This window comes from Phyllostomus hastatus, unplaced genomic scaffold (genome assembly GCF_019186645.2).
Source record: "Phyllostomus hastatus isolate PE091 unplaced genomic scaffold, TTU_PhHast_1.1 phas_contig_1, whole genome shotgun sequence".
Lineage (NCBI taxonomy): Eukaryota > Metazoa > Chordata > Mammalia > Chiroptera > Phyllostomidae > Phyllostomus > Phyllostomus hastatus.
The window spans coordinates 38648408-38668949 of record NW_025333498.1 but is presented as its reverse complement, the minus strand read 5'-3'; the positions used below and the strand labels follow the sequence as shown (position 1 = coordinate 38668949).

General features: G+C 43.9%; 1 protein-coding gene across 1 annotated transcript in view; it reads left to right on the top strand.

Moving 5' to 3' along the window:
- Positions 1 to 1908: 1908 nt before the first annotated feature.
- The window catches only part of KIF5C (kinesin family member 5C), a 149652-nt gene continuing 131018 nt past the window's right edge, over positions 1909 to 20542 (top strand). The window contains exon 1 of the mRNA XM_045861229.1: positions 1909 to 2405. Coding sequence (XP_045717185.1) covers positions 2280 to 2405 — 126 coding nt within the window. The 5' untranslated portion in view covers positions 1909 to 2279. The remainder of the gene's footprint in view (positions 2406 to 20542) is intronic.

Below are 20542 nucleotides of genomic sequence, written 5' to 3'. Positions count from 1 at the left end.
ATGGAAGCCCCTGTATCAGCTGGTTTTACAGAAAGCCTTATAGGCTCTTGAGGGACAGCTAGGACTTAAAAAGGCAGCCTGGTGAGAGGAACCCACTGGGCCTGTATAAAGAGTCAGATTAGATACAATATGTCCAAGGCTTGGCGAATGGCGAGGAGTGAAGGCTTTCGAAGGAAAGTACCGAGAGAAAGGTTGGGGTGATTCATGTGGATCTTCCTTGTAAAACAGCAGGATGTAGCCTTCCCTCTCCCTTTCAGGGTCACCCTCCTCTAATATCTCCTCTCCTCAGTGGTTTTGCTCCTAAACTCTTTGTCAGCTCTGTGGTGTCTCTACTCTTTCTGCTCTGGTCACCACCTGCATCTCCAGGATTCTGGTCTGCCTACAGCGTGCTGCTGCTGCTGCTCCTGCTCCAGCCACGGGGGCCTCAGCCAGTAGCTGGTGGGGCAGGTGGCCCTTTTTGTACTCATGTTGGGATTAATTCCTCCAAGCACCAACTGACATAAGATTGTGGGGTACAGAAACTTCACTGATGGAGATTACCAGAGGGAATGATGTCTGCTTCTTTGGGGAACCTTCCAAACATGGGATTCCCCCATGATCTTACAGAGTCCCTGCCATTGGGTGAGTGGTCTAGGAGGAGATACCAACCTAAGCCCAGGCCAATCAAAGACTTTCCCTAGGATTTTTCAGACTAAAACTCTGAAATAGTATCTATCCTTATCTAGTGGTAGCAACTGAAGAATGAAACCCACGGGTTGTTAGCAGCTGGTCTTCCTGACATTGGCAGGATGATCCAGGGTGAGAATAAGTGAGGCCAATACAGAGAGAACAGGGACTAGAAGGGGAGAGAGAGAGAGTCTTGGTAGCCTGCCCATGCTCTGGCCTGATTGTTTAATCATTTCTTGAATAACCAAGATAAATCTGTATTCTTCTGATAAATATTCCTTTTGCCCAGTCACTACAGCCAGGTTTCTATCACTTTCCATCATAAGAGCCCTAATACTTAGTAAGAGGCATGAATGGGTTACTCCAGGAGACCAAATGGCTTAAACAAGACAGCAGAAACAAGCAGAATAAGAGGTGAATGGAGGAAGCCACAAGTAGTGTGGGATTTGTCAGCATGTAAACATCCAGACAAGAAGTGGCAAGAGATGAGGTTAGTAAGTAGGAAGAAATCTGATTGTGGGCCTGGGTGTATTTTGTGAAGGATTTGGGACTTGATCCTGTATATATTCTGTACATATTACAGGATTCTAGAAGACATTAGGCAGATGATCTGTAAACTGTACTATAACTAAGTTATTAAGAGGTTCTTAACCTGGGAATCATTGTCAGGCTTCAAGTTGTTCCAAACCCTACTAAATAGTATGAAAAAAATCTGTGGCTGTGTAGAGGTTGTCTTTGTTTTCTGCAGTTTGAATAGGTACCTAACTTCATCAGATGTTAAAGGAATCCTTGACCTGTGCTATGAGCCCTGGCCGGTGTGGCTCAGTTGATTGCGTGTCATCCCTCCAAGTGAAAGGTCGCCAGGTTGGATTCTTGGTCAGGGCACATGCCCGAGTTCCCAAGTAGGTCTCTAGAGAAAATGCTCCATAACTGTTCGGTTGAAATATAGAGATAATATAGGCTTGGTTATATATAGAGATTTTAACCGGGAGTATTTGATATGAACTCCATCCTGTTCTTGACTTGGGCAGACAGACCAGATCTGCAGGCTCCTGAAAGTTGCACCCTGGCACCAGTGCTGTCTCAGAAAGCCAACTCCAAGCATCCTTGTCCTTCCACCTGCAGGTGGAGCGACTACAAGTCCCAGGATGCTCCCCCTCGCAGCCTGGGCGGACCTCTGCAGTGACGTCATTGCCCCGGGCGGGCCAGGGAGGGCGGGACCGTGGGGCTGAGGGGCGGGTCGGAGAGCGCGCTGGTGCTGATGCAGGATGGCTGAGCGCGCAGGAGCCCGGGAGGTCTGAGCCGGGCGAGGCTCGCTCCCTGCTTGTCGCCTGGTCTGGCCGCGTGGTCGCAGGCAGTGGGTCTGGGGTGCAGCGCAGGGCCAGGGCGGGGCCAGGGAAGGTAGATCTGCAGTCGGCGGAGCCGGAGGTTGATAGACTGCCCACCTACCCGGTCTCCGAGCTGCCGGAGCTGCCCATCTTCCGAATTCACGATGACCTGCTGAGAAGCTTCGTGGAGGCTGCTGGAGGCGGTGCGTTCGCGGCCTCCTTTCTGGTTGTGCCGAGCCCCGGCCCCCCGCCCCTGCCCGCGCCCCCTCCCTGCCGCCGACCGAGATGGCGGATCCAGCTGAATGCAGCATCAAAGTGATGTGCCGGTTCCGGCCCCTCAACGAAGCGGAGATCCTCCGCGGGGACAAATTCATCCCCAAATTTAAAGGCGATGATACCGTGGTAATCGGGGTAAGTGTCCGGGGCGCCCGGCCTCCCCTCTGCTACGCGCCGCAACCTGGCGCCCCGACGCCCCAGACCGAGCAGAGATGCTCGGGCCGCCCCTTCGGACTTCCCTGCGAGGCTGCTTTCTCGGGTGGACTTGACGAAAGACCCGCTGCCAACGCATCATAGTTCCCTCCCTGGCTAGTGGAGGGGCGACAAGGGCCCCAGGTGGTGAGGGTGGGGGTGGGGGGCGAGGAAGGGTTCCGCGCCGCCATTGTTCGGGGGTGGGGGCCCGGGTGGGCCTTTTGTTCCCCGCCCTCATCCTGCCGCGTGGGTAGTGTGTTCAGGTTGCCCTCAAGTCGGGGTGCCCAGGTTCCCCCTTTAAAGTGTGAGCTGTACAAACCCACAAATGATTCCAGGGATCAATTCGATTTATTGAACACTGCTTTTCCTCATGATCTTAGCAAAAGGAGAATTAAAAGGTCCTGGAAAAGTCCTAGCCTTGTCTCCTATGGCCATCTAGACGCGGCTGCCCCCGGCGTTTCACCTTGATTTGCACGCCGAAGGTGGGGATGCAAGGGAACGCTGGTGGCCTTGGTGTCCCCGGGAGGCCTGGTGTGTCTCCAGCTTCTTCTCAGCCGCAGATTGCCTCGGACCTGGAGCCCGGATCTGACCCCTCCCTAATGGGGAGACTCCCGAACCTGGTATCTGCAGACCCTCGATATGTTGTGTACTAAGTGGGGAGGAGGCTGTGCCCACATCTGTGCGGCTGGAGGTCCCTGAGTGCAGCCCAATAGGCCCACTGTGCAAAGAGCAGAAGTTACTTTGTGTGGCTAGGGTCCCCCCCTCCCTCTCGATCTACCTTGTCACCTTTCCCCTCCCCCCACAAGACCTCTGCAGCTGGGGCTGCTGGTGGAGGAGAGAATACCATGAGTTTTTAGTTCTTAAAGGAATATATCAACTAAAATAAATCAGCCTTGACCTCTGCCCCTCCCCCACCCCTCCGCTGTCCCCAGCCTGTGTAGCGGATGGTGCCCTCTTTGTATGCGAGCCGCATGGGGAGGGACCGAGTTAATGGGAACCTCCCGATCCCCGCGGACACGTTCTTGGCAGTCCGTTAGAGGCTGCTGATGCAGCCTTCCCGTCCCCAACATTGATTAAGTGATGTCATCCCGATCACTGAGCATGCTCAGAGTAACCTCCTCCCTCCCATTCCCGGGAGTGGCTGGTGTATTTAGGTTAAGTGATTGACAGGTGACATTTTACGGAGGGTCTCTGCCAGAGTCTGCCAGGCCTTTCTTAAACCAGAGGCCGACGTTTGCCGGCCCTGGCAGCCCCCAGAATCTTCACCAAGGTTGTGCCACAGTGATGGGCCCGGGGAATAGCAGGTGCTAAATGTACCAGTAAGCTGGGCAACTCACCTCCACCTACCTTAGGCCTTGGCATCTGGGCTTCATCGCATTCCTCCCTTAGGAAGGCAGCTCCCCCTGTCGACCTTTTCTCCCCTCCTCATTTTCAGTCTTCGGGATACTGTGACTTCTAAATGCTGTGTGGATCATCCTTTAGTCTGAGGGTGATCTATGAGGGTCGGAAAGAGGAGTTTTCTCTCTGCTTAGTGTTAAACTGAAGAGATGTATGCTACAACTATTGATGGGGAGGAAAATGCTGTAATTAATGGCAGATATGGGATAGTGATATATTCATGGCAAGTGCATGGGGCACATGGCAAATTGTTTGGGTTACACCTCTCAGCTGGGATCAGCCTACAATCTGGGCTTCAAGTGGGAGTTACTGGGTACATGTAGTCCCTGCCCCTTGCCTTGTAACAGTTTTTTAAAACAAGTAATTGTGCAGCACTAGAACATGTTCTGGTGACCCCCCTACTTTGTTTTCCTCAGAAGTTTTAAGGAACAGCCTAGAGAAGTTTCTTCTATTTCTTCTTCTCCTCTTCCTTCTTTTTCTTCTTTTTCTTCCTTTTTTCTTCTCAGAGCAACAGACTAGGACTAACAAAGTGGAATAAAATAGGGTGGGGCAAAAGTAAGGTTTACAGTTGTGAGTATATGAAACACTGAGTTTATTCTATTATTTATTAATTACTATATTATTTCCCATTTAACAACTGTAAACCTACTTCTGCCCCACCCTGAATATCATCATTTTTGATCTGTGTATAAGGCAGAGATCCTTAATTTTAGGGTTAACTTTCTTTAATATTATGCCATTACTGTGTGTAAGTATTTCCCATCTAAATATATGTTATTGACAAAATCAGTTAAAACAAATTACATAAATTTTACCATAAAATGGTCACCATATAAAATAAATAATTTAAATAAAAATTGTGTATGAAAATACACATGTAGCTCTTCAACTGTGAAGTTAAATTTTTGCTGATCTTACTATATTCCTTTACTATAGCACAGTTTTCAATTTTAAGATAAATTTCTTTATTGAAATAAAGCATTCATATAGAAAGGTGTTACCATAATTATACAGCTTGATGAATTTTTATAAGTAAACACTCTTGTAATCACCTCTTGAACCAAGAAACATGTTTTCAGGGCCCCCAAAGCCCCCATCACATCCCTTTCTGTCGTGAATTGCTCCTTCTTTAGGGTAACCGGTATTCTGACTTCTAAGGATATAGGTCAGTTTTGCTGTTTTTTTGTTTTAACTTTATATACATATATATAAAACCAAACAATATGTGCCTTCTTGTGCTCAACATTACACTTGTCAAATCCATCTATGCTGTGGCCTGTGGCCAAAGGGTGTTCATCCGCGTTGTTCTGCAGTGTCCCATTGTTGGAAGGCAGTGTGGTTTATTTGTCCACTAACTGTTGGTGGACATCTGGATAGTTTCCAGTTTGGGGCTAATTTAGACAGAGTTGCTGTGCACATTCCTTTATACACATCGTTTGGTGAGTGTGGCTACAGAACAGAAAACTGCTGAATGCTGAAGTGTGTGGGGATTTGGGCTGGCATGTTCTAGGACCCTCCCCACTACTAATTAATAATGTGTAACTAAGGGAAATGGCAGTTCTGGCAGCCTGTGTCACGCTTTGCACACTGAGTAGAATGGTTCCCCAGTCAGTTCAGTTGGAACCAGCTCGCATGGCTTAGTTCCAGGGAGAGACTAATCCCTCCCCACGCAATGGGTACTCCCTTCCTTGCTTGCAGGGGTGCAGGTTATGGGGATAACCAAGGAAGCTCAGAACCATCCAGAAATGTCAGTAACCTTCACCTCCAACAGAGAGCTAGTAAAGAATAAATTTCTGTGGAGTTACTGTTAGTCCAGATTCAGAATCCCAGAAGTTCTTTTTGTTTTTGAAATGGGGGTAATTATTTTTTTCTCTTTAAAGTCATGTTCAAATCTTATGGAAATGCATGCTAACAGGGAGATTTTGCAGGTGGAGTTTGTAGATTTCTTTTTAAGAAAATGTCCTGTCTTGGAGGAATCAATTTCACCATTTTTGCATTTTTTTTTCAGCTCTTGTACAAAGCTTTCTTTCCCTGACCTCCCCAGCCACTATCTCTCCCCACTTGGAACTCCTGTAGCATTTATTTTGTGTATGATCACATGATCTTTTGCCTCAGATGATTATTAGTTTTATTTGTCTAATGGCATTGTAAGCCATGTGCGGAGAGAAAAGGACCTTCCATGTTCTGCCCCTTGGTATTTCCCAGCACCTTCTCCACAGAAGGCACTTGGTACATATTTATTGATCTCTTTGTTGAGTCTAGAAATCTTTACTTTGTATATTTCACTTATTTTATGGACTTTTAGTTGGCTGCAGGCTGTGGGGAGTGATTAAGAAATAATTTTAAAGAGAAGTGCTATTCCTTTGAGCAGGCCAGGTAAGATAGCATGTACTATATTTAAAATGGTGTAAGAAGACTGGGGGAGAACTGCATCCAGCTTTGTTAAAAATTAGGAGACCTAATCGCACTGATGGTGAGCTAGAAGCGGAGGGTGGGGGTGGCCTAGTCATTAGCAGAGGGAAGCTATGTGAATTCTCCAGAGAAGTATATTGGATTTACAGCATTTCTCGGAGTTCTCTTCCATTGTCTGCTAAAAATCCTGGTGAGTCATCCATTATTTTGGGCTCTGCCTATTGGTTTTGATGTGTCTGTGTTGATGGAAACTGTCTTAGAGAGTTCCCTGTAAGGTTCCCTATAAGATTCTTCAGTTTGGGGCTTTCCTTTCATTCTCTAGTTCAAAGTCCTGGGAAAGCAGGTCTTATTAAAGATGGTGCTTCTGCCTGAGGCCATGTACAATAAGTTCTAGCCTATTTGAGAGCCAGAGTGAAACATCAGCCACCAATGCTGAGCTGGTGAGTGGTGTGGAAGGTGGCTTCCGTCTTCAGAAGCTCAGACTAGTTTTGGGCGGTGGATGGGCGACAAAGGCAGGAGCTGGGACAGAGACCAGAATCCAAGACCGAGTTATCCTTGTGGTGATTAAGGGATGAATAGGGAAGAAATATAATGAGAACTTTTCTTTGTGTCTAACAGTCATAGTCTTTACAAGCAAGAACATTAAAAATTTTTCTTTTTACATTTATACACAGTCACATCTCTGTCTGTCCTTTTTTATTGATGTAGGGGATTTGACCAAGACAGCGAGTTGTGTAGTTATGCTGTATTATATGCTGTTGCTGCTATAACTAATTACCACATATCTGAGGCTTAAACAACACAAGTTTATTATTTACAGTACCCATAAGTCAGAAGTCTGACAGGTCAGCTCATTTCTCTGTTTAGAGTCTCAGAAAGCCAAAAAACCAAGGTAGTGTTGGCAGGACTGTGTTATTTTCTGGAGGATCTCGGGGAGATCCATTTTTTGCTCATTCACGTTGGTGGCAGAATTTGGTTCGTAGTTGTTGTAGGAATGAGGGCCCCTTTTCCACGCCATCAGCCTGGGCTGCTCTTAGTTTCTAGAGACTGTTCTCAGGTCCTAGCCACTTTGTGCAACTTAAAAGCCAGGAATGGTTGGGTCCCTCCCATGCTTCAAATTTCTCCTGCCTCTGCTTCCATGGCATGCCTCTCTCATCGACTGCTCTGCCTCCTTCTTCCACTTTTAAGGGCCGCGTAATTATATTGAGCCCACCCCCAAAATCCAGGATAACCTCCCTATTGTAAGGTCAGTTGATTAGCAACTTTAATGCCATCTGCAAAGTCCCTTTCACCTTGCAATGTTCGCATATTCACAGATTTTCATGGACTAGAGCGTGAACATGTTTTGGGGCCATCATTCTGCCTACCACTTACCACCATAATCAAGATACAAAGCGGTTCCCTCCCCTACTGTAGTCAGACCTTCTCCCTTCTCTAACCCCTGGCAACCACTTACCTGGTCTTCCTCTGTAATTTTGCCTTTTCCAGATTGTCATAAAGGTGGAACTATATATTAAGTATCTTTTTGACTCTGGGTTCCTTTACTTACTTAACTCTGCGTTTTATGTTGTTGCAAGTAGCAATAGTTCATTCTTTTTTGCTGCTTAGTGTATTCCATTAGATGGTGTACCACAGTTTGTTTGTCCCTTCACCCGTCGAACCTTTGAGATGTTTGCAGTTTGGGATGATTATGAATAAAGCTGCTCTACACCTACGCAAATAGTTTTTTGTGTGAGGATACATTTTTATAGCTCTTGGGTAAGTACCCAGGCATGGGATAGCTAGATAGATCATATTGTAACTCCATATTTAATTCTAAGAAGCTGCCAAACAGTTTTCCAAGATGGTTGTACCATTTTGCATTTCTATCTAAAAGCAGTAACATTTTAAGTTAGGGTTTAAATAGTTTATTTAGTTATTTTGTCTGAGTATTAACGGGGTTTACAGTAGTGTTGAGATATATCAGTCCTTCATTTCTCTGTGCCCTAAATTCAGAGATGTTTACATCACCTGGCACTGGATTAGTGGTTTCCTGTAAATATGCCCTCTGAAACCCTGGGATGAGTGAACACAAGAGAGTAGCCATAACCTGGCACATGTCCCTGGAGGCTACTTACTGCAGTGAGCACACTGTCGGTGCTACATAAGTGAACGGACTTGGTAGAGGAAGCTGGGAGAGTCAGACAGAACTGAGTGTGGATTCACTAGATAGCTGTAAGGCTTTTAAAAGGTTGCTTAGCTTCTGTGGGCCTCAGTGCACTCATTTAAAGTGGGGATACTTATATCACAGGGTTGTTAAGATAAAATGAAATGAAGTCAAAACAGAATCTGGCACAAAGAAAATGCTCAATACATACTAATTGTCTCCCATATTTCCAATTTCCCTGGTAATTTTCCTCATTTTCAGAATTATCTTTGCCCCCCCAAATTATTGACCTTAATTCTGGCTATCCCCTAAAAACCCTTTCTATCAATACAGCCTGATTTCTTAAGCATTTGTCCACCCCATTCTCCTGCTTGGAGTGGCCACTCTTCTGCTTATTTGTAGAATTTCTAACCATCTGTGAGGGCAGACAGAGCTCATCTCCCACTTCCTTATTTATAGAGCATGTCTGCTGTGCCTTTTATCTGCAGTGATTGCATATAGGAGCGTGCACATGTGTGTGTACTCTGCATGTAAATTATAAGCTTCTCAGAGACAGGAGCTGTTTTTAACGTCTTTGTCTACCTTACTGTAGTTGTACAGTTGCTTTGTAAGTATATCTCGATTATTGAGGGTTCCTTTCTCTCCTGTTTCCTGCCTGGAATCAAGTCTCATAATTGCCAGTTTCTAAATTACCTCATATAACTTAGATATCACTGGGGATTTCCCTCTGCCTCCACCTGTGCTTGTCTGGCCTGACTCCCCTGTTTAATGACTGTGTTTTCCATTCTCGGCTCTTCTCCCCCCTTCAAAATAAGAAACCTCCTCCACCTTTGGGTGCCTTTCAGTCCCTGCCTCAGAATTATCACTTGTGCCTACTTATTAAACAAGCAAAAACAAAACTACCTACTCCCAAATGGTTTCTCCTGAATTAAAGAAAAAGTAGCCCCTTGACAGGTCCAATTTCATCTGATTTCTCTCAGGTTTTTCATACAGTCCTGTTTTTATGGCTAAGAGAGCTCCTTTAACCCATTTGCTGCACATCAATCAAGTTTCTTTTAGAAGGAATTGAGTTGTTGAATTTGTGGTTATTTGCAATTGTTACAGAGAGCCTGAGAGACAGTGGACTTTTAGATTCATTATGATGTTATCTCCCCAGCATCAAACCTGGGTACAAGTCATACAGCCCAAGACAAACTCCTAGCTCTGCAATTTCATGGCTGTATGAACTTGGAACTTGGGCACCAGTGCCAGTTTCCTGGCCTGTGAAATAGGAATAATAATACTTACCACGTTCTAGGATTGTGACATTTACAGGAGATCCTGCATGTGGAGTGCTGAGCACAGTGTCTGGCATAGAGCAGACATTCAGAAAATGTGTGTTACTGTAAGATCCACTCGTGGTTATTTCTTTGTACTCTTGTCAGACCGACCAGTCTTGGGAAAGCCCAGACCCTTCACCATTTTCACAGTGCCCTCAGGTTATGCTAAGAAAAAAATTATTCTGACACTGGTGAAAATAGTAAGGAATGTGATTGTGATAGGTGTCAACACTATTGCAATAAGGGAGAGAAGCTGAGCTCGACTCCAAACACAGGTACAAGTGGAACAGGTTGGGCATGTGGATGGACAGTTGTTACTCAGAGAGGATATCAAAGTGGGGGGGTACATTCTTGTGAACTGACTGAACAGGATCCTTGCTGAAGGCAGGATAGATAACAAGGTATTTAGATGCTGGTATTTGGGGTATTGAGCATGCTGAGATTTTAAGATTAGGAGAGTCTCTCTATACTGCCTTAGCAGCGTCCTTGTTAAAACTAGATTCTGCAAGGACTGACATGGAAGTCTGAGGTTGAGGCCCGGTTAAGGAAAGGTTCTCAGACGGGCCTGTTTCAAGTTTGGTCAAGGAGCGAGTCTCCACCAGATGGAATCTGGATGCTTCAGTGGGGCATTCGAGGCCCTCCTCCGGGCATACCCTGGGCCTGCCTACCTTCCCACCCCCACCCCATATTCCATCTGTGCTGCCATTTCTCCAAACGATTAGGCTGCTTAATACCTCCCTCCCAACAGCTGCTCACATCCCACATGGCCAGGATGATATCCTCAGAGCATGTCTGCATGGTGAGCATCCATTCACTGTTAGTCTCTCATCCCGTGGTGCCTCCTCTGAAACTGCTTCTGAGCCCTTCTTCCCTTCCACCCTGGCCAGGTTAAACACTTCCTGCTGTGAACCCCTTGTACCATGCATACCTCTTGGCTGAATTTCCCTGGTACTGCATTTGTTTGCGTATGTGTGTCCTTTCTACCCATTAGACTGAAAGCTAATGGGGTTTTTCACTATTGTTTATTTATTCCCATCTCCAAGGCCTGGAGCAGTGCCTAGAACAGAGTAGTTGGTCAGTACAAGATGTCTTTTGAAAGAGATGGAAAAGTGCTGATTCTTTTAGGCTGTCAGATGTCAGAGCCTGGTGTTGCTTGCTCCGATTTTTACCTTGATGTTTGTCCAGCTCTGGTAACTTGTTTTTCCTAGTTGGACTTCTTCATGGTTTTCAATAGTTTTTGGAGAAGTTCTAATATATTTCATGTTGATTGGGAAAAAAACCTGAAACCATTCAGAAAGCATGAAGGCAAAAATCACTCTTAATTTTATGAGCTAGAAAACACCATTGTTAACATCTTATTGTTTATTCCAGCTCTTTTCTATTCATAAAACAATACATTTTGTTTTAAAACAAAGATATGACCCCAGGCCAGTGTGGCTTGGTTGGAGCATCATCTCGCAGACCAAAAGGTCGTAGGCCCAATTCCAGGTCAGGGCACACACTCAGGTTGAGAGTTCCAACCCCACTTGAGGTGCATATGAGAAGGCAACCAATCGATCTTTCCCTCTCTCTTTCCCTCGTCTCTCTCTAAATGGAACCTTCCTCTCTCTCTAAAAGCAATGAAAATTTGCCCTCAGGTGAGGATAAAAAAATAAATAAATATACGATTTTATAAAATCTGTTTGAAACCTATAGTATACCTCAGACATTAGCATTTTTAAAGGTTATATATAATTCCATCACATGTCTAATCAGTACTTTATTTAACCACTCCCTTCTGGCAGACATTTAAGTTTTTCTTTTCTGTTATAGTCAGAGGTGTATAAATATCAGTACCCACATTTCCCTGTGCACTTGCCCAATTATTTTGTTAAAATCCATTTCTAGAATTGGGATTGCTGGGTAAAGGGATGTAGATGATTTTAAGGCATCCCTAATTTTGAGAGGGAGCAAATCAGAGATGATGAACTGTCTTGTTTTATACTGTCACTTCTCTGCTTCCCCCATGGAATTGCCTTTTTGTTGTCTCATAAGGCATCCATCCCATCATACTTGAGCTAAAGTAAGTTCTCACTGAGTGTGTGCTTGGTCTCACTGTTAACCTGTGGGTACAGAACGTGACCATGCCTTCAGACTTTTAATGTAAACCACAGGATTTGTAGGCTGTCTCCTGTCAGTTTCAGTATCCTCAAGGATGTTGTTTTTTTGGTGGTGATCAAAACCTAAATGTCTCTCGAGAAGAAGAGAGATGGAGGCCAAGATTGTAGTCTTAAAGAAAAGGAGGATGGCTGTGTCCTTTTTCCTTGGTGCTGAAGTTTTCTGGGCAGTGGTAAGCTGAGAAGGGATGAAATAGTCCCTCAAAAATGCCCTAGAAAGAGCTCTCACCACCTTGATTACTAGGAACACTTTTAAAAACTTATTATATAAATTTTTAAAATTACACTAAAGTAGAAAGAATAACAAAATAAACCATCATGAACTGGCCTTAACCATCATCAATAAATTGGCCAATTGTATTTTTCCCATATTTCCCTAAACTTTTCACTCTGTTGTTTTAAAGTGAAATCTCATATCTTACATTATTTTATCTCTAAATAGTAATACATATCTCTAAAAGATCAGGGCACTTAAAACCACACCAACATTATCACACAGAAATAATGCCAAATATCCAAATGCCCCTCCACCATTGCCTCATAAATTCTTCTACATTTGGTTTGCCCACATCTGAATACTAGGTACTATTAATTAGAAGTGAGGTGAGAAAGAGATGCTCATACACTTCCCTGTTGAAACAAGGGGAAACTTTTGGTATAGAGTCATGTGGAACAATATAAACACACAGAGCAATCAGGGCTAGTCAATATTTCCAGCCCATTTTCCTTATGTGTAGTCACGTCTCAGTTATTGTTTTAATAAGTCAGCGCTGGCATTGCAGTGTCACCCAGAAAGCTATTTAAACAGCTTCATGCTTTATAGCTTTCCCCTGTGCACTTGCTCCTTTCCCTTGCTTTAGTCGGCCTGCATCAGCTTCAGGAAAGCAGGCTGACCTATTGCTCATTTGTCTTCCCAGCTCAGTACCCACCCTCGTTAGTTTGGTACCAGCTATGCTTAGAGAAGTTCTTGTAGGTGTGTCTAGGGGTCTTAGTATTTTTACCCTTTTAGTCAGTGAATACCCATCCTTGATGTGAATTGAATACTGGAAAATAGATCCACAGAGCTGAAGGGAAGACATAGAGGTGAGAACCTAATTCAGTGCAACACAGTTCTTTAAGGAAGGAGATTTGTAGTTCTCATTTTATTCTTTCTTTTTTCATAAAAAAGAACAAACTTTTGAAGGGAGATGTGATTGGAGAAAGCAAACACTTTTGATGCTTTAACAAATTATTTCCCAATAATTGATGCTTTAACTTCCTTGAGTGCAGGATATGATATTGTTGGGAGAGCTGCAGATCAATAATATATTTTAGAAGCACTTTATTTAAAGATCCTGGTTACACAAGGATTGACAAGTCTCAGGGACTCTTCCTCTCCCAGGCTCTCTCATAGAGCGATCTCTCCCATTTCTACATCATTTTGCCTCATGAGAAAACGAAGAGCAGTCTGCTTCCGTCCTCTGAGGAGGTTATATCATAGCTTTTTTTCCGAACAAACCGTCTGGCACCTCACTCCTCAAAGATTAGTGCTGCTTATCTGGGAATCTGGGGAAATAACAACTCCATCTGATATTGGAAATTCTGGATGAGTTGGGGGAAGGGACTTCTATTTCTTTTTCATAGTCACCTCCTGCTCCATGGAGAGGAACAAATGCCAATCTGATTGCTCAGTGTCCAAACCTCTGTTGGTCTTGGTTACTTGGGGGCAGGATCCCATGGGAGGCAGTCAGTTCCTTCCTGTGTCTGGCCTCTGTGGTAAGCCAGCCTCAGCAGGCTCTGGCTCCCTGGGCTGTCTCCCAAGGGCTGTATGTTGTCCAGTGGATCAGTTAGGCTGGGTCCACAGATTCAGGCCCTGTGGGCTGGTCTCAGGGCTCAGAGAGGGTGGGCAGTGAGATGGTCGAGTGGTGAGGTGAGGAGAGTAGGAAGCCCACATAAACCTTCTTATCTGAGACTTAGGCCTGCTTCTTTGGATGGTATGTGCTGGTGCCCCACCTGGGCGGTGTTTGGATACCTGCTGTGTGCCTAGATCCCTGTGCAGAGCAGACCGGCCCACCCAGTGAGGAGGAGGGAGCCCGGGTCCCTGGTACTAACGTCATCATGGTAGCATCAGAATCTTCTCACTAGTTACAACTTGTTTATATAATATTTGTGAAAAGTAGACTTTAGACGGGAAGTGTTTAGCTTTTCCATAATAATTACTAAGCAACATAACCTACTAATTATCTGTTCAAATAAGTGGGGAAAAAGCACCCAGAGTACTATATTCTAGAGCAGGGGTGTGCAACCTGCAGGCTGCATGCATCCCAGGGTGGCTATGAATGTGACCCAACACAAAATTGTAAATTTACTTAAAACATTATGAGATTTTTTTGTTGTTGCATGTCATGGTGTATTTTATGTGTGGTCCAAGGCAACCCTTCTTGCAGTGTGGCCCAGAGATGCCAAAAGGTTGGACACCCCTGTTAAAGTAGCACTGCTTGTTCATGTATTTGTTAAATGTTCCTTAAAAATATGGCTCTGGATAAAGATTGGCTTGAAGATGTACTTTCAGGCCTAGACATTTATCCAAAAGAGCGTGTAAAGGGGAGAATGTACACCTATTTAATACTTACTTCCTTAGTTCTGTGAAAAACAAATATAAAGAGGTAACATGGAAAGTTTGAAGTTAAATGAGTTCTTTATTCTAATGCAAAATGTTTCCTTTTATGAGCGTTTTTTTATGAACTGTAGAGTTTGTGGAGCTGCACGGTAATACTGTTCTGTAAACCGTCCCGAATGGCAGCTGCCAGTCTTGTGTGGCCGTTGAGCACTTTGCAGTGTCCGGTCCAGACTAGGGTGTGTAGTAAGCATAAAGTATACACTGGCTTCTGAAGACTTAGTACAAAAAAGGAATGTAAAGTATCTCATTTTTTCATATTCGTTACATATTGAAATACTATTTTGGATATATTGGGTTAAATAAAATCAATAACATTAGTTTTCCCTTTTGACTTTAATATGACTACTAGAAAATTAAAAACAAAATTTTTATTGTTGTTCATTTACAGTTGTCCTCATTTTTTCTCTCATTGCTCTCCCCTGCTAGAAAATTTAAAGTTACATGTTTAACTTGCATTTTTGGCCAGCATTATTTTTCTGTTGGACAGTGTTGCTTTTGTGTTAAGATCCCGGCATTCAGGCTGTTGTTGCATTTATTTATTTTTGTTTCATTTGGTGTGTGGAGTGAGGGCTTATTGTGTATTAGGCTCAGTGTTAAGCATCTTGGACTTAGTGTATGGGCTAAGACAAGATCCTTGCCATCAGTAAACATGTATATAATCCATTGGCAGAAAGCAAGTAAAAGAAAATTGGCATGCTGAGTGTCCAAAGAAAGGAAACAAAGTCTTGTTGGAGTTAAAGAGAGTGAGAGAGGGAGCACAGTCTAGTTGTGTCCGTGGAAACAAATTTTAGGCGGAGCAACCATTGGATGCTAATCTTGATACAAATGTAAAATTTGCCTTTTTTATCTTCAGTCACTTTGCAATTCTAGGTAGCTGCTTTACAGAATTCCGTTTTGAATATGATTGGGGAAAGATGTGAGAAGGGATGTGCGCCACAGCCTCATCTGTCTCCCCTGTCGCTCTCCTCTCCCCTCGAGTATTGTGACTTTGAGGATTGCCGCAGGGAGCTCCAGGGAGGAACCGCTCACCCGAGTTCTGTAATTAGTACCAGCCATTTGCAGCAGCGGATTTGTAATGCATTTGTAGTGGATGATATTGAGAACACCAAGAGGCGACCCAGTGCATTGACTTTGAAAAATAATCATGATGTCCTCCTTGTTGCCCACTCCCACCGCAGCTGGCCTGAGGACAGGACACCAGGCCCGCAGGGCCCCTGCCTGCTGCATGCAGTGCTGCTTGGGTTGGCCACCCCGGGCTGGAGGTTTTTAATTTTCAAGCAAGGAGCAAATTTGCCATTTACCTTCTGTCCCCACTCTGTCGTTAATGATAGGAATGACGAACCCTCTAGTCCTAGAAATACATTACCTTGAGCACAGCGCCTTCTAATGAGGTCTCTCCACCCTGTACAACAAAAGCGCCCATTAGGAGGACCTGTGGTGGCAGGTGATGCTGCTGTGCAAAACCAAGCAAATGCTGCCTTTGTCACACAGGGTGCCTCTTTGTTCTGGCGTCTGTGGGGGATGGGGGAAGGGCGGGGAGAGGTCGCCTTGCAGGTGAAGGCCACACAGCTCTTTGGAGGAGTTGGTTCTGTGTTGGAAACTGTCTCTTTCCACCCCACTCATGTCCCTGTTTGTCCGGGTTGGCCCAAAATTGATTTTTCCTCCTCGGCAAATGGCAAAAGCGCTCTCTCTGATGGCAACATGAAGCCTAGCAACACAAAATCATGCATAATCTCACTACCCTGCATCGTCCATTTTAATTTTTATATCCTTTTTCCTCTCTTGGTTGATACTTCACATTTTTAAAAAATGTATATCCACCCAAAGACATACAGTTCTGCCTCCCCTGCTTTTTACCTAAGTTTACCGCATATAAAGTTTTTCATGTTGTGTAATGTCTTCATAGTTCTTTTTTTTTTTTAAAGATTTTATTTTTACTTATTTTTAGAGAGGGAAGGGAGGGAGATAGAGAGAGATAAACATCATTGTGCGGTTGCTGGAGGTTATGGCCTGCAACCTAGGCATGTACCCTGGCTGGGAATTGAACCTGCGACACTTTGGTTGGCAGCCCACACTCAATCCACTGAGCTACGCCAGCCAGGCGTCCTCATAGTTCTTATTTTCAGCGAAACTTAGTGTCCTTTGGGCTGATGGATCACAGTGTGCTGCTAACCTCTCTCACCGTGGTTTTTATTTTCTTTGCTTTGGGTGAGGTTTAGTGAACCTCATGCACAGAGCTGTTTTCTCTGTGGAGTGATTTCTAGAGGATACATTTTCCCAGAAGTGGATATACTTGACCCACTTCTGTAAACTTTTTAATTGGGCCCATTAAATAGTGTCCTCTTGCTTTTTATAGGGGTTTTCCAATTCCTGTGGCCTTTGGGGATGTGTGGGCATCCCATTTGGCAGTGAATTTAGTTTTGAAGTAAAGGAGATGAATGAATCATTTGAGAAGGTGATTTGTAGAGCAGTGGTCTGGGGTTCATATGTTTTGGGTTTTGTTCCAGGCATTTCCTTGGATTTATATGAATTTTAAATGAACAGTGTAACTATTCAGTCATTTTTTTAATTTGGAATATTGCTGTCAGTGGGCATTTCCAGGTTAGGCTGGTGGCGGGGAGTGTCCCAGGCTACATAGAGGAAGGAAGGACCTGGACTTGCTGTGCTCCGCCCCCCCAACATCGTCCAAGGAGTTGATTGGTGGTGATGATTTACATGTGGGCTCTTCTCGCACGCTCACACATATAATTATTTATTCTATTGCATTGGATGAGCTTCAGACCTACTTTGTCCTAACAGCAGCACACACAGTGATACATTTTGCTAGACACATCTGGTAGACTCCACCCTTCTTCCAGGAGTTGTGGTGGTGCCGCACAAAAGGTGTGACTTCATGCTTTGATGGTGTACTCCAGGGACCAGCATGCCCTTTAGTTCTGGGGTAACCCCCCAACCAGGCTCAGCCTCCTATGGGCATCACTGGCACATCACAGGGCTGAGACAGGAGAACCTGAATAAGACAAAAAGAAAGACAATGTGAAGAGGAAACCTAGACCAGGCAGGAAAGGAGGAAAGTTGTGCTGTGGGCTCCTTTCCTGGGTGTCTGTCCTCTCGATGTACTGTAGAAGACATGCCACATTTCCTTTCTCACAAAATTTACTTTGAATACAAACTACTGCTCTTTATTTCATACGTTGTCACTCTTTTTTGATGCCTTAATTACTGAGTACTATTTACTTAAGGAACGTACTGGCTTGTGAAAATTTTACCTATAAGCCTGGTTAAGTTATAGGTTTTAAAAGTATGATAAATTTATGCATACTCATGGTATAAAATTAAAGAACATAGAAGGAGGTGAAGAGAAAAGGAAGGATAGGACAGGAATTTTTACCTGGGAGAAAAGATATTCAGGGTGATCACTGTGTGTTCAGGGGAGGGAGGAAGAATGAGGGCCGCATGTAAGAGTGCTGAGTATGAAGGAGAAATAAGGTGGTCAGGTTAGAGTAGACAGGAAGGGGTCAGATGTGGAGGGTCTTGAAAGTGAGTGAGAGGAATTGAAATTTGATTTGGCTGACTTCATATTCTAATCTGTAGCTGGTTCAGAAATACTTCCACAAAATGTTTCTCCTTAAATGCATGTGTCCCTTGGCCTCAAACAACCCTTTCCAGGTTTGCACAAAGGCAGGTACTGTTGAAGTTTGCTCTTCACAGTTCTCTATACCTGGTAGTAAAATACAAAGCATGCTGTTCTTGTCTATTTCAAATGAGTTCCAACTGTTTGGACTCTGGATTTATCATTCAAGAAGAGTAATATATGAGGTCTGTCTGGAAAAAGTCCAGCCATTGTTAATATAATGAGAATGGTTTACGAGATATCCATGTAACCTGGCAGCCAAGGAGAGTGAACAGGAATGTGCATACGTGAACAGTGACAACTTCCCTGTACTTGTCAGTGGGGACTGTAGATGCCGTTGAATGAGCTTGTGTACCATGTGGCCATCCCACTCAAAATGACTGAGTGAGTAGAGCAATGAATCTGCATCAAATTTTATGTTCAGCTTGAACATTCCTCCATGGAAACTATTCAGGTGATTCAGAAGGCCACAGCTATGGGCAACTGATGATTGGCAGCTTTATCATGACAACACACCTGCTCGTGCATCACATCTCATGCAGTGTTTTGGTGAAACATCAGATCATCCAGGTGACTCAGCCCCCCTACAGCCCAGATTTGGTGCTCTGCGACTACTGGCTTCTTCCAAAACTAAAATCACCCTTGAAAGGAAATGAGATTCAGGAAAATACAATGGGACAGCTGATGGCGATTGTGAGAACTGTGTGAGGTCCTAAGGTGCCTACTTTGAGGGGACTGAGATGTCATGTCATTGTCCTATGCACAATGTTTCCTGTATCTTGCATCTTCTTCAATAAAGGACTCTGTTGTCTCATAGTATATGGCTGGGTACTTTCTGGACAGGCCTTATATTATGTCTTGTTTAACCCCAATAGTTGGGGGATGAAGTTTTCCTTGCTGCTGGTTATCATATATGGGTTGACAGATTTCAAGGATTTGATGCATAGTAAAGTAAACATAACTTAAGGTGTATTTAATACAATGTTTTTCTGATGATGTAGATGTTTCCTGGAAAACTTTTGTATTGTGATTAGTAATTGTCCAATTTTGAATATGTTGCATGTCAAAGCCTCCTCAAGGGTACAACAGCAGTTTTGTGTCTGTTGGCCTCGCCCATTGTAAGGGGAGAGATGATAGGAAACAACCATTAAAATGGCTTAATTCTGAGAGAAATTCTTTAGCACTAAGTTTTTCTCCTGAAGATAGAACTTTGGAAAGTGAATGTGGGAAGTTGGAGAGAGGTGCTTTTTAACTTGGATGTGTAAGAGGAGCATGTTTAGAGAAACTGTATCAATCTTTTTAAAATTAAGGATAGCCTCTTTCTTATTTTTTATTTGTCTTACCCCACCACAAACACAACTCTAGGCATCCGTGTGTTCAGTGTAAATTTCAGTTATCAGAGAATCTTAATTAGCAGAACTATAGACAATGTGTGTTACTGCTCTTCTAACAGGCCTATTTGATGAAGAGGTTTCTTCCTACACCAGTGAGGTTATATTCTTCCCTGATTGTTTGTAACTGTTGTAATTCTAACACTAGCGACAGCATATAATGAAATCTGCTTGACTTAACATTAGTGTGAGTGCTTTATATATATTCACTCATTTATTTTAATCATACCCCCTGATGAGGGAGCTACTATTGTCACAATCCCTCTCCCTGGTCCGCAGATGAGGAATCTGCGGAACAGAAAGGTTAAGTAAATTTCCCAAGGTCACACAAGAGTAGGATGTGGATCTGGGATTCAAACCCAGGGAGTGTGGCCCCAGAGTCCTTGCTTTTCACCATTTCCTATGTTGCATCTACATGGTTAATACCAGGAGTTAAGAATGTTCAGTGTACCACATGTTTGCAATGAGAGTTCTCCTGGGGCTCGAGTCCTTTGAGTTTTTCTCTGATAAAACGACTTGATTCAGTTAAATATAGGAAGTTGCTCAGATTTTCTGCCTCTTGGAGACTTGCTCTGCCTAGGCATCAACAATCCTGCAGTAAATAAGCTTTGTTTAATTTGGTCTTTACCATTAGCAAACCCATTGTGCTGACACATAAATTGGGAACTGCTGTAGAAGGTAGTCGTAAACTTGGGCTACAGAAAGTGGAGGTTTTTTCTCTCTGTTAATTGTCCTTGCATTGATATCAAATTATGTGTGAAGGTCAGAATCAGCTTCTCCTGTTCTTGCTGTGATTTTCATCTGTAAGACTGTTTAAGGCATTCCATAGAACACAATGCCAGGTGTGGTGCATTTGCCAGGAAACCTCCTTACAGGCTAGACTTCTGGATGTTTTAGTGTCTTATAAATCAACACGGATCTGTCCCCAGGAAAAAGGATTATGATGCTTTTCTTATTAAAAAAAC